Here is a 17,214-nt window from a genome sequence, read left to right on the forward strand (position 1 = left end):
TGCGCAGTTGCTTAAAGCAGACGCCATTATTGAAATCCCAACCTCAGCATCATTAGGAGAAGCAAGGGCGTACCCAACGAGGGGCAGGAGGGGGCAGCTGCCTCCCCCCCCCCAGAAGCAAAAATCGTAATGTCTTTAAGGAAAATAATATTTTTTCAAGCAAATAATTTTAAAAACTAATAAAGAGCTGTTACAATTTCCTTAAAATATTGATTTCATTCACCTTTTCCATGCTTAAATCTTGATGCTACAACTTGAACAACCATGGCTTGCCCCCCCCCTAGTTTTGATCCTGGGTACGCCCTTGAGGGGAAGTAGTTATCTACTGAGATTACTTAGATTTCATTAAAATCCTGAAACTTGTCCTTGTTCGTGGATGTTATATTTAATGGAAGTAAAATGTATGTACACTCGAGGTAAACCACATAAAATCAAAGATTATCGTCGTAGTCAGCCCCTCTGATGAGACCCATTACGTGATCTCGGATTAGGCCATTTTAATCTTGGTCGCTTGCGAAGAAGCCGAAAATGGCTCATATTTATATTATAGTCTTTCGTGAAATGTACCTATTTTAAACACTCATGTACGCTGCGCATACATATTTTCGATTTGATTGAGAATGATCACGAATGGTTTTCAACGGAGGTTTGGAAAGGAGCTCCAAGTAAAGCATAAGAAAACAGACTGAAAATTGATCATTGCCTTCCTGGCTTCAAGCTCAACCTCTCCTCTACACCATCGTGTCGAACAAAGGGATGGCAGATAGTAGGCGCATTTTGAATATATATAAGGAGTATTTTACTTGGAATGCAAAATTCGGCCGAGTTCCAGAACGATACACAAATCTTGTCCCTGACTCAAACTCGACTGGCTTGCCACGTTGTTATTACGAGACCCAAATCCCAAAGCGGTCTCAGACTAAACTCCAAAGAAGATAGTTGGAGTCCCAACTCAAATCAAGTCCCAAGACGTCCGCCGCCTTCGCCTAACGGTTTTTAAATGAAATATCTCTCGTAAACGTACTTCCAAGTATGATATTGTAATCAGGGATGGCAAGTAAAACGAAACTAAAATGTTTCGTTTCTACCCGGAGGGAAACGAAAATACGAGGCCTAGGTTTAGTTTCGTTCCCGCACGAAATTAAAATCACCAAGGAGTTTAATTTTGACCCGGGACGGAACTAAATTAATCGAAACTCCGCTGTTCATAGTTCACATGTATATATATTAATTAAAGATATCCTCCTCTATTTCCTCACTTGTGCAGCTTGATGTTGTTTATGTCAGCACAACGTCCTGCTGCTTAGTGAATCATGCATCGTTCTCGAGAGAGTAATGGAGCGACCGATGGGCGCACGAAGTATGAACTGAATAAAAGTAAATGGGTTGCTGCTGATGATGAATTTTGACGTCACTTATTCCTGTAATCGTAACATTTACCTAATTGTTACTAATTGTAAGTTATATGAAAGCAATTGTTATTTTATCCAAGCTGCTGTTCTAATGCGACTCTGCAAAAAACAGCGTCGCGTCGTGAGAACGGAAAAGGTTGTCAGCAATGCTCGTTCACTTGGTAATTACATTTAAAATGTATGTATCATTTCCTAATACTTTATCATTATTTAAGAAACTCCACCCTTCCTTGAAGCATTGTAGTTTTTTTGGGAGTAAAAGCCTTCAGCAAATGCGAATTTTGTTTAAGGATTCTCATATTCATGTTAACGTTTCTCAGGTTTCACTCCGGGTAAGGTCCTCCATATCTCCTTTCCGTTTACATATGCTGCTCGCCCATCAGTGGCATAGCGAGAGGGGAGGTCCGGACGCCCTCCGAAGTATGAAAACACAATTACTTTCCTTGATATAAGAAAACAAAATATTGAAAAATCATGAATTTACAATAGATTTCTTTGACAAATTAGGTTTTTTTGGACAATGAAAAGCGTTAAAAATAGTTTTAATCCCTCCACTTATTACCCTGTTTTTCAAAAATATTACCTCTGGTTTTGCACCCCCACCCCCGAACGAAATTACTTTCCTTGATATAAGAAAACAAAATATTGAAAAATCATGAATTTACAATAGATTTCTTTGACAAATTAGGTTTTTTTGGACAATGAAAAGCGTTAAAAATAGTTTTAATCCCTCCACTTATTACCCTGTTTTTCAAAAATATTACCTCTGGTTTTGCACCCCCACCCCCGAACGAAATTCCTGACTACCCCACTGTCACCCATCTTCCTCGGGGATTCAGGAATCCAATATTTGGAGAAATGGTGGAACGTACCCGGTGTGATATTCGAGAAATCTTCACTGCCGGAAAAACAGACATTACATGATTCTCACACATGCGCATACTATGGTATTTTTAAAAGGTTTTATGGAAATGTACAATGACAGTTTTCGCTGTAGCAATATTCCTTTTCATAATTGTAATAACTACTTAAAATTTTAAACAATAACCGTGACTGAGCGCAGTGACTTTTTTTCTCGTCGCCAGTGGCGTAGCCAGGAATTTCGTTCGGGAGGGTTCCAAAACGAGGGGAGAAATTATTTGAAAAACAGGGCACCAAGTAATGGGTTTTAACTAAATTTTAACACTTTTCATAATCGAAAAAACTTCAATTGTTAAAGAAATATTTATATTAAAATAGTTCTTGGAGTCTGCAGGTCAACGAACATGAAACATAAAAATATTCCCCCTAATATATATAATAAATATATTATTATATATTTATTATATATATTATATTTGGTAAGTAAGTGGTTCTATTTTAACATGAATTAAACGAGGTCAAGATAAGGAAAAAAATAATTATTTAAAGAAATATTTGGGAAATTCATTATTTTTTCTATATTTTGTTTTATTTCATGAAGGAAAATAATTGCGTTTTTTTTTCGGGGTGGGGGGGTCCGGACCCCAAAAGCCCCCCCCCCCCCCCTGGCTACGCCACTGCTCGTCGCGCTACGTATCTACGAATGCATGCATTTTCTTCTGGAAGCGGAGAGATGATGCATCTGGCTCCGGTCGTCTCCTCCCTAGGTCATCACTCTCTGCTGCTTCGCTATCTCCCTCCCGCCGCCTCCCTCCATTGTGACGTTGCCAGTTCTCAGTCCCGCACCTCACATCCAAGTTCTCAATTCGTCGACCTCTCACTCCCTCTTTCCATAGCGCCCCCATCGTAGGCAATTACCGCGGCCCGAAAGCGAAGTGACTGGGTGTTCCCGAGTTGTGACGATGGGTGATTCACGACGTAAGTTAGCGCCAGTGTGTGAAGGGATCAAGGTTGAAGGACCTAGACCTTAGTGGAGTTCTTTTGTTTCACGTGCATCTTTTTGGTTTCCGGCGGGCCGTATGCAGAAAATATTTGGGGGGGGGGGGTTACTTGGATAGGGGGTACCTTTCGGGGACGCATCCGTATTCCGCACATTTTAGAACCGACAGCAATGGTCGAAAAAAGGCCCACTAATCCGAACGCCTGTATTCCGCCAATGAGAAGCTGGTTGTTCATTTCGCGAAAAAAATCTCGAGAAGTGGTAAAACCAAGTAAGAAAAACGGACTACTTTTCCCTCGTAAGACCTCAGAGTAAGCTGCCGGTATATGGGATCATCATAAGATACGCAACGGGCTGAAGCGCGAGCAGTTGGCTTTTGGTTTGGTCAGTTATGCCATTGAGTAAGTTAGGGAAAATTTTAGGAAATTGCATGACCGGAAATGGATTTTGACGATATAAATAGCTTTTAAAAACTAGATAAAAGTTCATAAAGGGTATGGTATTCGGAGGAGGCGACCGACAGCTGAGGTCATTTGCGCCATGAGGGAAGGGTATGGAAGGAAGGGTGGAGAGAAACCCGGCATCGGCATTAGCCTGCTCTTAACGAAAGGCGCCAAGGGGACCACGGCTTAACGTCCCATCCGACGGACGGAGTGTTGCGCTTGAAATGTCCTCCGCACAACACTCAAGTAGGGATAGGGCAGTCTCCGAAAATTCTCTGCCACCGCCGGGATTTGAACCCGAGCCCGCCGGGTGGGAAGCCAACACTCTAGCCACCACACCAACCCGATCCCCAAAGTTAATAAAAAATAGCTATTTCGTAAAGAAAAAATACAATGAAAAGTGAGAATTTCACAACTTATAAAACTTCATAATGCATTATGGTTCTGTTATATGTTATTGAATTTGTTCATTCAAACTGCGCTGAAATCTAAAAAACCTCTAGAATGATCATAACGAGTAATCCTTTCAAAAAAGTATCAGGTTCTCTTTTATCTTCTGAAACCTTTATTACATTTATTTTAATATAATCTCTTTACACCAGGTATGCATTCAGTATAAAGCAACTAATGAAAACGTAGAATTTAATAATTGCAAAGAAAAACTTTGGTTCCAGTAATCTGAGTCTTTTTTTATTACACCTTTTATGTACTCCGATATACGCGAGCGATGCGGGGGCCCCCCAAGCTCGGGGCCCACGGCGATAGCCGACCTGACCAGACCACCCCTGGTTTTGCCTAATAGATGCCTCGACCAGCCAAAAAACAACTTTGTCACAAGAAATCAAGATGATTTCTGTCTATGGGTACACAGATATTTGTAGCTATATATGCCTACTTAATATCCTAGAGACGACCTTTTGCCGTTGGCAATATGCGAAGTTTGCACGCTCTTTGGGATAGGCGTATTTTGCGGAATACGGACAGTTGCGGTCAAGGCAGCTCTGGGCACTGTGTAGAAAACGGACGTCATTATCTATCGAGGTAGGTAAAATGTTCGGAAGGCGGATGAGCCGCATGCTGTATCTCCCAGACATCCCAAGAGAGGGTTTTCCCGTACCCCGCTAGCTACTACCGTGTAATTATTCCACGTATTTCTCCAAGTCCCCCGCTAGCTTTCATAGGGTGTATTTTTCTGTGGCTTAACAAGTCCCTGTATTTAATTGCATAAATAAGTACGTGTTATATCTAATTCTGGTAATAAAAAGGCATTTGTTGAATACGTAGAATGTAGAATGGTTTTCTAGTATAGAAAGGCGACTACTTCCATTGCTTAAAATTAGTCGTGCCGTTGCGTAATGTAGTGACTGCTCTAATCTATTGTCAAACCTACTCCTTCTTTCAAATGCGTGCATGTGATTCTCGAATCGGTGCCCCCAATTCTCCCTTATTCTTAGAAAAGTTGGGTGTACCTGTAGGTTAACGCATAAAAAACGTAGTTTTTATTCTCATTGTTTATTATCATCACTAATGAGTCATTATGTCAACTCTCCGTATTTCCCTGCAATTCGCTGGTTTCCATACCAGCTTGGTAGATAATGTGACATACTTCACTCAATTTTTTGCTATCTAAGCCTGTTTTTCTTAGCGAATATACATTGATATCAATGCGTCCAGAATGCCTTTCCTACGAACAAAGCAATATTTCTAGATATTTTGAATGTTTTAGGACCACTTATTGGTTGTTAAAAGTGAAGTAATGGTAATTGATTTTTTCATCACTCCCATGCTTTGCTTCGCCGTTCAAAATGTAATGTTGAAATAATCAGCTATTAGTCCAGGAAATGAAGCGTTTTGCCTTTCAATTTTTTCAAACTGAATCGATTTTCTTGAAATTTTCACAATAAGCAGGGCATATACCAAGAATCAAAATCTATATCATGCCGACGGGCGCTTTTACCCTGGGGGTGGTTTCCACCCCATCTCGGGGGTGGAAAATTTTAATTATATTTTGACCACAGGAATCGATAGAAAAATGAATTCTAAGAATAAAATGTTCGTACCATTTTTTGCGTAAAATTAATATTTTTCGAGTTATTTGCGAATGAAAGTAACAGTTTTTTGACGGAAAAATCAACGATTTTAATCGATTATAGGCAAATAACTTGAAAAGTATTAATTTTATTAGGAAATTGTGAATTACAAAACTGTAGCTTGTACAAAATTAAATACAAATCTTGTTTTATATTTCCTTTATGACCAATTCCGACCGAGCTACAACTTGTTGATGGTTATCTATTGTTTTCATACGCTAAATTTGAAACATTCAATACCAAATAGCGGGAAAAATGTAATTTTCGGGGAAAAATTATGTAATCTGTTTAAAAGTGTTTTTAAAAAACTTTCTTATAATGAGAAAAAATATTTTTTATCATGAAATTTGAGCAAGTTATGATTAAAAATAAGATCAGTCCCTACTTTTTTGTACGAAAAAATCACTGAAAACAACACCGTATTACCACACTAGACAAAATTGATCAATGCCCTTCAGTATTTCTCTTTATTTAAGTATTTTTAATTGATCCTAGAAGTTATTTTAATTTACAACGCTAAATTTTGAAAAAATGGAGGAAAAAGTGAAAAGTCATTTTCTACAATTTCGTTAAAAATGCTCTTTTTTTCAAAATAACTCCAAAAAAACTAGAGATATGAAAAAAATGCAAGAGTAATAAATTGTAGCTTTTTTATTTTTAAATATTTTGGTGTGTTTTAATTTTCTATACAATAAATATTTGGTGAGATATTGATAGTTAAAACCTCTATTTCCAAGGGAGCTCCACCGTATTTAAACCCTTAAATCCCTCCCCTTTCAAAATTAATGACTCGAAAAAAATTTAATTCACATGAACTTGTAGTCAGTAAAAACTCTACAAAATGCAATTTAAATGAACTTTCTATCATAAAAAATAAAGGAGCTATGTTTGAAATACCAATCAAATTTATTTTCGAAAAATTCGAAATCCACAATTCAGAGCATAATATTCCTCATAATCAGCATATACTTTGTGTACTTTACGTTAGAAGCTAACGATACACTCAAATTTGCTACAAAATAAACACACATACCCATAAGATGTATGTATAGATACACATATGTGAGTATGTGTGCTCTCGCTCACAGTGACCTGTGAGCATGCATGTGGGGGGAAGACTGGAAGCCATACAGTCTCCGTTTGATTGTGTTTCATGTAATGTCTACATAAATGTGCATTTATTTTTTTATGTCACCATGGCGAAGTTTGTTCTGTTTATCCAATTGTTATATCTTTTCTGTGCTGTAATTAAAATCATGAGAGAAAAAAGTGAATGCATAATAAAAGGAGTAAGAAAGTGAATAAGAAGATACAATGTGATAAATAATATTTATTTTTAGGGTAAATAATTTTTTTTGCACTAACCCCCAATAAGGGTTGATTATTATGGGTTGAAACGCCTTAAAATTATTTTCCAAACAAAAAAATAATTATACAAATAATTAAAATAAATTTTACTCGTATTTAGCTTTAAAAAATAATTTTTTAAGTTTCAGCTTTAAGGGGCAGTTTTCACCCCTAAAAAATAAAAGGCGCCCTTCCGAATAATATAGATTTTGAAGAAGAGGGTATGATTAGTCTAATCCCAAATATTTATGCAAATCGATTCGGTTTGAAAAAATTTTTGAAGGAGGTATGATTAGTATAAACACAAATTTTTATGCAAATCGATTCAGTTTGAAAATTCTTTTTTACATAAACCCCCAATAAGGGTTAATTATTATGGGTTGAAACACCTTAAAATTATTTTCCAAACAAAAAAATAATTGTACATATAATTTAAACTAAATTTTACACGTATTTAGCTTTAAAAAATAATTTTTTAACTTCCAGGTTTTAGGGGTAGTTTTCACCCCTAAAAAATAAAAAGCGCCCTTCGGCATAATATAGATTTTGAAGTAGGGGGTAAAATTAGTCTAATCCCAAATTTTGGTGCAAATCGATTCAGTTTGAAAAAATTGCAAGGTTTTTCACTTTTATGAGCTTCATTTCCTGGACTATATTGTTGACGGAAATCCAGACGTTCCACAGTGGGCTGAAATCGAAAAAAGCAGTGGGCCAAAAATTTTTTCTTTTCACTTCTTAATTTGGAAAAAAACTATTATATTTTCAAATTATAGAATGATTAGTGACCACATGACTGAAATTATTTTATTTATAACTCTTTTTTTTAAGCGGGAGACGTCTGTCAATTTAATGAAAAATTATCTCAAAATATTTTTCCCATTTTTTGAAAAAAATTGACAGAAGTTTTTTGCTACTTTTGCTTTATGTTTTAAAATGCTTAAATTTAAATCATTCCATAATAAAGATGAACATTTTTTGAACCCGCCGTAGTGAAATTTTTTATTATAGCGATAATTTTTATTACTTTTATTTAAACAATTAAAATGTCCTATTTTTCACGTATTTTTAACATAATGGAGAGAAAAACTTTATGTTTTTCACTTTGCTTCACGAAGTGCTTAGCACCACGTTATAAAATAAAGTGTCAACTTTAGTATTCAATTGAAAAATCCTGCCCCAATTTGCCACCCCGCCTCTCCTATCAAGTTATGTGCGTGAATGTCCAGCCGCCCGACACGGTGGTTAGATGCGAACATTTGTTCAGACTCAGCTATGGTCGAGGATAACTCGCTAAAAGTGAGACGAAATTACAGTTGTCTACACTTACATACACTGCTAACATTTAGCATACCACATTAGTCTTATTGTTCCAATTTTTTCAAGCGCACATTACGATTTCCTTCACAAGACATACTGGACTCGATGATTGCACCGGCAAGTTAGATTCTTGTCTTCGGAAGCGGGCGGCTGCAAAGCATTATATATAAATTCTTGGAAAACCCATTTCTAAACACTATGCACTCACATATTTTGCTCTCCACGCCCTCCTAGGCCTTTTATAACTCCCATCAGCTCAAACACTGGAAAGGGGACACGTGTGGCGGAGCGCCGCCGTGGCGGCGGGCACTACCCTGCCGACCGCGTTAATCCCTATTGTACCCGAAAACCCAACTACCGTGTTATGATTCTTATTTAGCGTTGAAGAAGTTCTGTACTTGGTTCATAACTGTCCCTTTGTAGAAATGCCGCTTATTGATTTATTGCCTCGGTCTATGAAGGGGTTTTTGGACAGTTGAGGATCGCTTCCCTTCGATATCCGCGCAAACGTTTCCACGAAGTAGCTCGTACGGGGTTTTCCACAAAGGCTTCTTTCCAATTGGTTGAAAAATATTCTCTTTCACGATTTTACCGAGAAAATTAGTCAATTTTTCTTCGTGAGTGCAAAAGGATATCAGTCCTCGCGATACGGAAGCGCGGAAGAACCAGGGTTTATTTTCCCTCTATCGTGAAATATCAGCGTCGAGACCGAACTACCACTACTGAAGAATATCTCGGAACGATACAAAGGTACGTTTTCCAAGTAATATATCTCAGGCACGACTAATGATGGGAACACTGCCCGATGTTTTTTTTCTGATCCTAAGCTTACATCAGAAATTACCGGTATATTTACCATCAAAAACTCACATTTCATTTCTATTTAATTCCAAAATTTGTTATGAATATTTAGGTATTTTTCGGAAGAAGGATTTGGTGAGGACTTTTTTCCTTTTCAAATAGGCATTAACGAGGAACTCATCTCGAGGTTTGGCTCAATTTTAAAGCTCTGACATCTGGACTTGAGATAGATTACGCCAATTTCAGCGAGTACTGCTCAGAAACTGCATCCCTTTTTGTGGATTTATATCCGTGTTACTACATACCACCCACAGTGAACAAGGTTTCATGGACCATCAATTGCCAAGGTAGCAATCCAATTGGCCACCTTACGGAGAAAGCTTTGCAACTTTGCAATCTCGCCACAACGATATCAGAAGATTCCGAACGCACCACACGCGAAAAATTTCACGCTTAGCTGAAATGGGAGATCTTTTCCGAAGGCACCTCCTTAATTCGGATCCTCTAATATCCAATAGTTATGTATGTATAAATTCTAAAAGAAATGTTTCAAAGGATATACGAAACTTACTTGTATTGGTGGAGCCAACTTCTGATGAGGACAGTGACAGCTGGGAATCCGATGAAAACTGGTAGTGGGCTGGTTAATTTATCCTTTATCTTTTCTTATGTTTTATATATTTATGTTTATTTATTATGGTGCGTAAATAATGTTATGTGGCATTGTGGTTTATGGTATAAATTTTTTGCTAGGTGATTTCTTATGTGTGTTCTCTCAGACAAAATGTTGACGTACAGTTAATTGACTAAATCATTAATAATGTTTAAAAAAATAATTTTATGTATTTAATATGAAATTTTTATTGAAATTATTAAATTTAATGTTAAACTACTTATTTTTTTTATTTCTAACTATTAATTTCAATTAAATATTCCCTCTCCACTAAAGCGGTCCAAATAGTCGATTTTTGTTTTTTTTCCGTCACCTCAAATTTGTTTAAAAAAACTACCCGGATCGATTTTTCAAAAAAATGTCATAATATTCATGTTATGTAGCCTAAACAAGATTAGTAGGAAAAATTTCATCGAGCTTATTGTAAAACTATGGGAGATATGATTTTTGGCCAGCTTTTTTCGATTTCAGCCCACTGTGCGTTCGTCTTTGGTACTCGGACGTACTAAGTACAAACACAGCAAGAATTGCATATAATATCGTACCAACTCTTGGTTAACGCACTGGTCACTGCCTCCATAAGTAGAGATATTTTGAGGTCATAAATAAAGTAACTGGTCGCCATGCCGATATAACAGGTGAACTCACTCATCTAGCGATTTCAATCCAACAACACTGGTTTTTCGTGTGTGCAAATATTTAAATGCTTAACAGAATGGAACCAGCGGGCTAATGCTGTCCCCTACGGTTATCAAAAGGTAGTTCTGGATATAATTATCACCAAGTTACGCGGAAATATTGCCAGTTCCGATTTTTCGCTAATAATTAAAGGTTTAAAAAATTCATGCCATAAAAGAGGGCTCCGATATACTAATAGGACGGATTAAGCAATGCTATAGCTCCAGCGCTCTGTAATTTTACTAGATTTGCTTTACAACCCATATGAAAAGAGTGAAAGGAATGACCCCTTCATTTCAGAAAATTGCATAAAATAGCCTCAATTTCATTCTTAGTGAACTTTTGAATTAATTAATTTTCACTTATGGAGATTACGTGGTGTATTGTGAATTTGGAAACCTCTCCTCCTTTTTACCCACACTTTATGACAAATTTTGTAAAAGCTTAACAATTGTATTCTATGTTTCGAAGTTTATTTAAACAACTCATGATCTATCTGCTTTGCGCTGTTCCTTACTAGTTACGCATGGGGTACATCTACATGCTACATCAAGGATTAGTTAACTGCGCTAAAAAAAAACTAAATTTTGAGGAAAATACAGGGATGCTTCCCCGAAAGATTCCTACGATTCCGTTTTCTTCTTCTTCTTTACCTCTGTTCTTTCGAAATATCGAGGTTGAACGATGTTCTTTGTGGTTTGATTTGCTCTTTCTTCACCTGTCCATAGCTTATCTTTCGTAATTATTTTTTTATGGCTTTATCCCTACTATTAAATTACGCTTGCACGTGGATATTGGCTGAATGTGGAGATGGTTTCTCACCGCAACGAATCTGAAGGGCATTAGTTAATCATCAGTAGTTATGCACTGTCATTGCACGATTCGGCTTCATACTTCGTAATTCCCAGTGCCACGCCTTCGGCGGAATCGAATTACAACGAAATTGACGTCAATGTAATGGATATATTTTTTATGGATTTGGCTTCTATAGTAGCGTTTTATCGGTCTCTAGGTCTTAATTGCGACATATTTTATTAATCACGTGTTAACCAGGATAATTTCTTTATTCGGCACGGCGGAAATGATTTTGCAAAAAATGGAACGAGGAAGGAAAGAGTCAGTATAATGGGTCACTCTCAACACTATACCCTCCAAATTCCTTTTTACGTATGAAGAAGCATCTACCTTCACTTCTAAAGAGCAATTAACTGATTTTCTCTAAATGTTCCTGCTATTTTACAGAAAAATGTATGTATGATCCACAGAATTTAACTATTAACCGAGCGAGGTTTCGACAGTTGATGTAATTTCCTTGAAAATGAAATAAGTTGCGGAAACTTAAGTCGGTCAATAATAAATATTCGTGGATCATACAAAATTTTTTCTACCCTGTCACCTATTACATGGTTCCAAAAATATCGCCATCTACTAATAATAAGTTCCACTGCTATTTGAACTTTCAGAAGGAGTAAGGGCTCGCTTGGCGTGTAAATCATGTCTTTCCTTTTGATATGTGGAAAATATGAATAAAAAAATTAATTGATCGCAAAAACTGGTATGTTTGTGTAAATTAAATGTTAAAGGCCTCGAGAAGCATTTTTCAACAAGATCCACCCAAGATCCATTCAACAAGATCCATCCATGCCTAAACAAGATCCACCCAATATAAGTACGCCTATGCACCCGCAACAATACGACAGAGAAGTGATTACCACTATGGTACCTACATGATTTTATTATTCAAGCCTTCTACCTGAGTTAAAGCAAGTCTGTTGACGCTGCGTAAAGCTGTGAGAGCCTTTGCTTTCTCATATAGCTGGGGATACTGTCATGAAATTTGGAAAAACTGAACTTTAAACTTGTAGTTTAGTTAAATTGGAAATATTATTTTTTTTCTTCCTTTATTTATCAATTGGTAACGTAGTATACATCCTACCATCATGATTGATAGCTTACAGATTGTTTAAACCTTCATTCTGATTTGTGGGCACACGTTGCATTTATGCTCCTCGAAACTGCGATCGTACCTGAACTACGGTCTTCAGATAATTTAACTTGAGTCTCAGTGAATGCACCTCATATCTTCTCTAAAAGAGACCACCGATAAACGAAGTGTTGCCTACGTTGGACTCATATTTGCCGCTGCACATTTAATTTCAGTTTATAGCAGTAGCGGATACAGAGAAAACTCAAGGGGGGCGCAAAAGATATCTCGAGTTACCTTTTCTTTTATCGTAATAAAAAATAATCAAGTCACAAGCAGAGCTTCTGCAATTTTTAATTAAAGTGATTATACTCATATACAAGACAATACCAACTCATGATATGAAAAAGTTACAATTGTGGTTCTGCAACGTTTGGCAAAACGGGTGGCCCCGCAAGGGGGAGGGGGCGCGCCCCCATCTGTATCCGCCACTGGTTTATATTACATAATCTAGTGCCTTTCATAGACCATTCTTAACGGTTTCGCTTGGCATCGTTGAAGAATGAAAAATATACGGCTTGGTTTCAAAAGCGTTTTACATTGAATCTTATTATTCTTGCGTAAAATGCGAAGTGGATACATTGCATGCTTCAGATGAACTTATACATTTCCTCGGAAGCGAAATTTATTTTTATTATTATCTATTGCAAAATTTGAAAATTATTATTCATGAAGGTTTATTCACACTAAACAGTCCTAGTCATTTTCGACCATAATTTATTTTGAAAGGAAATTATTTCCTTCCCGGTCGTAGCATGTGACATATTTTTTTGATTTTTACCATGGATTATTGGGGTACAAAAATCATTTCTTGAAAATGAAGTAATTGTGGATAACATTCCTCCGATTTTTTATCACGTTTAATTATGCATTCTCCGCTCTGTTTTGAATTTTTGAATAATGGGAGTTAATGATTTTTCCTCGTTTGATATTCTGTGAGTTTTCAATCACGCTTAAGACGTTTATAGTGTCCTGAATCGTTGGTTGATGAGTGCGAAGTCAAATAATTTTGAAAGTTTGAATACTCCTGCGCTATGGCCCCAGGAAGAAATTTTCTTTAAGCCCCAACATATGCTCTTCCGCGTTGGCCCTTATCAATGCCGCGCCGTCTTTCGTATCCCCTCTTGTTTAAGGCATACTATGCTTGCTTTGAATTCGTTAACTGCGCTAATTATACCTGCCCATAAGACTAGTCGAACAAGAGCTTCAGAGGTGTTTTTCTTGATATGAATGAATCATCGTCTTCAGTGATCATTCTTACTGATGTTTAGACCGAGCCTGACCCATGCTAGATTTGCCGTTTCGTCCGCAATCTCCCAGAACTTAATTCATCAAAATTTCTCGGTGTATTCCCTCCTTTGTTTTCCTCACAATAGTTTCTCATCATTTTCCATTTGCATCCTCTTTATGTCGCAAACTCTGGCTTGGTAAGTTTTTCTTATCTCTACTTCTCAGATTTTCTGCGTTAACTTTCTTTCTCGGCTCTCCTTTTTATTTCTTTGCTGTCTCTGCTCTTCCATTTCTTCTGTCTTATTAATTAATGAATAACGATACATTTAAACAAATTTCAATTGCTTTCAACACTTAATATGATGTTCCCATTGCTCGATTTTCACCGTAATATCAGCATTATTTACTTTAATATTTTTTGCGGTGCTTTCTCCATCCCAGGATTGCATTCATTCACTAACTATGAGGTCTTGTTTTCAGTTGTAATAGCTACTCTTATGGCTGCGTTCTCTTGCTTATTTCATCATTGGTATTCCTACAGGATGTAATATCTATGTAACGAGTGAATGGATAGAGAGAGGGCTTTCATGAATCGGAAGATGTGGGAATATTGCGACTAAAAGTAAACGAACGCCATGAACCGGTCGGTCTTTCGTGACTTCACAAAATACGAAACAAAAGGTTGTGAATGAGGACTCGCAAACCACTCAAGGTTAGTTTTGTGTGGAGATTCCTTTTGTGGTATCAAAAAGGTATTTCAAATCGCGTTTCGAAACGACGAGAAGCACGCTTGCAAGCATTCTTACTTGAGTGAGAATATTGTGAGTTGGCCACAAAAGAGCTCGAGGAACTCATTTCGTATGTCATGATTCCCGCCTTGATTCTTTAATCCATCATTCCCACTCTGCCTTGATTGCCATCAATTTTATAATTATCTGATTTGATATTATTACTTGCCAACAGATATTCACCATGTCAACGTCGATTGTTACAGTGTTTAAAAAATAAACCCCTATTTTTCCGTTTTTATTCGACGCGTCACCTCCTTCTCGAGCTACGTCACCATCTCATGGAAATTGAGCAACGATTTTCGCGTTTTTTTAACTTTCGAGATAAAAGCCGAATGAAGAAGATTATTTCGTCTTAACTTACGTTTTCGTTCCGCCTATCGACTTCTTTACTTAAATTTCGATTACGGATCCGAGCGGAGGACCCCTTTACAATTTTCTTATTTCTTCCCCAATAATATTTCTTTCCGGATCACAATGCGTATCCCATCTAATTATCTCACGTAATGTGCTTATGACATTTACCATTCTGTCCTCCAATCGCTAACTCACTCTCCATTCATTTGAGCGGATTCCATTGATCGCTCCTGCTGTGATCGTGAAATTTATCCAGTGTGTTATGCAAACCCCCAAACGAAAACGTTTAGGGGGATGAATTTCGGATGCAGCAATTTTTAAAAATCTTTGTAGAAGAGTATCTCGGTTTCTTAGCGTTGTCGCATCGCGGAAGAATGAACGAGGAATATCTTGATTCGCGCATTATTAATAACTTGAGCTCAGCAATAGTCTCGGGGGTTCATTAGAAAGCCGTGTTGGGTCCATTCGACGTTCAAGGTTGGCGGTATCATTCGTAAAATGGCGCGTCGGAAATTCTTTCCCGAGCGTTGAGATCGTCATGGGAGACAGGGGCGCAGCTAGGAATTAAAGCTAGGGGGGGTTTCAGGCTCAACTAATTCTGGGGAGCCAGGGGGTATTGCATACCCGCCAGGGAAAGCGGGAGGTGCAGGGGCCCTCCTCCGAAAAAATTTAAGACAAATGGTTCAAAATAGTGGGTTTTACGGCCTTCTGAGGGATATTTTATTAATCCTTACAGTATTCTACAAGTAATATAAATGCAATTAAGTAAAATAGATTAAACTCGAAAATTTCTCTGAGCTTTGGGGAGAAAAACCCCCCTCTCGCTGCGCCACTGATGGGAGATAACCCATTATATTCGATATGTATCCTTTTCTCTACAATTTTTGGCTATCTGGCAGAGAGCGTTCCTGATAATGGAAGTATCAGGAGGTATCTTCAATTTTGGTTTAGCATTTTTACTCTGCACTAGATAAGAATGTGATGATAAGTGTGTGATATATGGGGGGTTTCAGGCTCAACTAATTCTGGGGAGCCTGGGGGTATTGCATACCCGCCAGGGTAAGCAGGAGGTGCAGGGTCCCTCCTCCAAGAAAAAATAAGATAAATGCTTCAAAATGGTGGGTTTCTGATGGGTGGCCTTCTGATGCTGATTAATGATGCTGATAAACCAACCAAAGGAAAAAATAAGAGCATATCTTTTATTCACAAGATTGTGGCTAAAATTCTTCATGTCTATTATTATTACTATTATGAAAATACTTTTTGGGAGTGAGACTCTTCTTCTTGCATGTATTAGTATAAAAGAGGCAATTTCGATTTTTCTATAATTCTTTTTCGTCGTAAGACACAAATAACTACTATTTTATCCTTGGATGCCCATTTTCTGTCTATAAATTGAATTTCTGTTATCCATGTTGCACGTATATCAGCCTCAATGAAGAAAATTGAATGTCTGACATTTTTCTATCGGTTCCTTCCAGGTTACAAGCTCATCCTCCGAAATATTAGCGGAGCTTTCCGTTCAGGACAACTAACGGCTATCATTGGACCCTCAGGATCTGGGAAATCAACTCTACTCAATGTGCTGGCTGGTTACAAGTATGTTGATAATTTATTGTGAATTTATGAAAAACTTTGCAGAATTCATTAGATAGTTCCATTATCACATTGTAGTTTTTGGCCTAAACTATCCTTTACTTAGTACTTTAAACTATCTAATGCGAGCCTTGATCTAACAAAGAATGGAATGGTTGTATTTGCTAACTTTGCAGAGCTTGAAATAAATGGCATGATGAAAGTCCCAATTGTCTGAAACCAGAAACAATTTGTAGAGTTTGATCATTTGATGGGGTGCCCTTAAGACTGTAGCTCCTAACATTTTAAGTTTCAATCTTTCTCCCTTGCTCACTTCAGTCTTGGTATTATGAGTCAAATTGTTTCTGAAGTGCCACAATTGGATTAGTTAAGATTGATAGGTGCCACCAAAACATTTTTACCACGTTACGACTTTGAATCCATAATATCTTTAAAAAATACCTGTTTTCAGCAAGGCCGTATACTTTATGCTCGCTTGGTGCTCACACGACGATATTATATAGCGGCGCAGGGACATCTAGTAGTCCAATGCGACTAAAGTCAATAATTATCTAAGCGAATTTGTAGGTGCAGTGAGTGTAGTTGTAGTGCAGTGTGTGAAATAATAGTGCTTTGAATTAGTAGAGAGGTGAGTGAC

The 17,214-nt window shown here is 37.3% G+C and overlaps 1 protein-coding gene across 1 annotated transcript in view; it reads left to right on the forward strand.

The window, feature by feature from the left end:
* The window catches only part of LOC124157497 (ATP-binding cassette sub-family G member 1-like), an 83,487-nt gene that overhangs the window by 51,935 nt on the left and 14,338 nt on the right, over nucleotides 1-17,214 (forward strand). Inside the window, exon 2 of the mRNA XM_046532235.1 lies at nucleotides 16,463-16,580. Coding sequence (XP_046388191.1) covers nucleotides 16,463-16,580 — 118 coding nt within the window. The remainder of the gene's footprint in view (nucleotides 1-16,462; nucleotides 16,581-17,214) is intronic.

The sequence above is a fragment of the Ischnura elegans genome, chromosome 4 (assembly GCF_921293095.1).
Source record: "Ischnura elegans chromosome 4, ioIscEleg1.1, whole genome shotgun sequence".
Taxonomy (NCBI): Eukaryota; Metazoa; Arthropoda; class Insecta; order Odonata; family Coenagrionidae; genus Ischnura; species Ischnura elegans.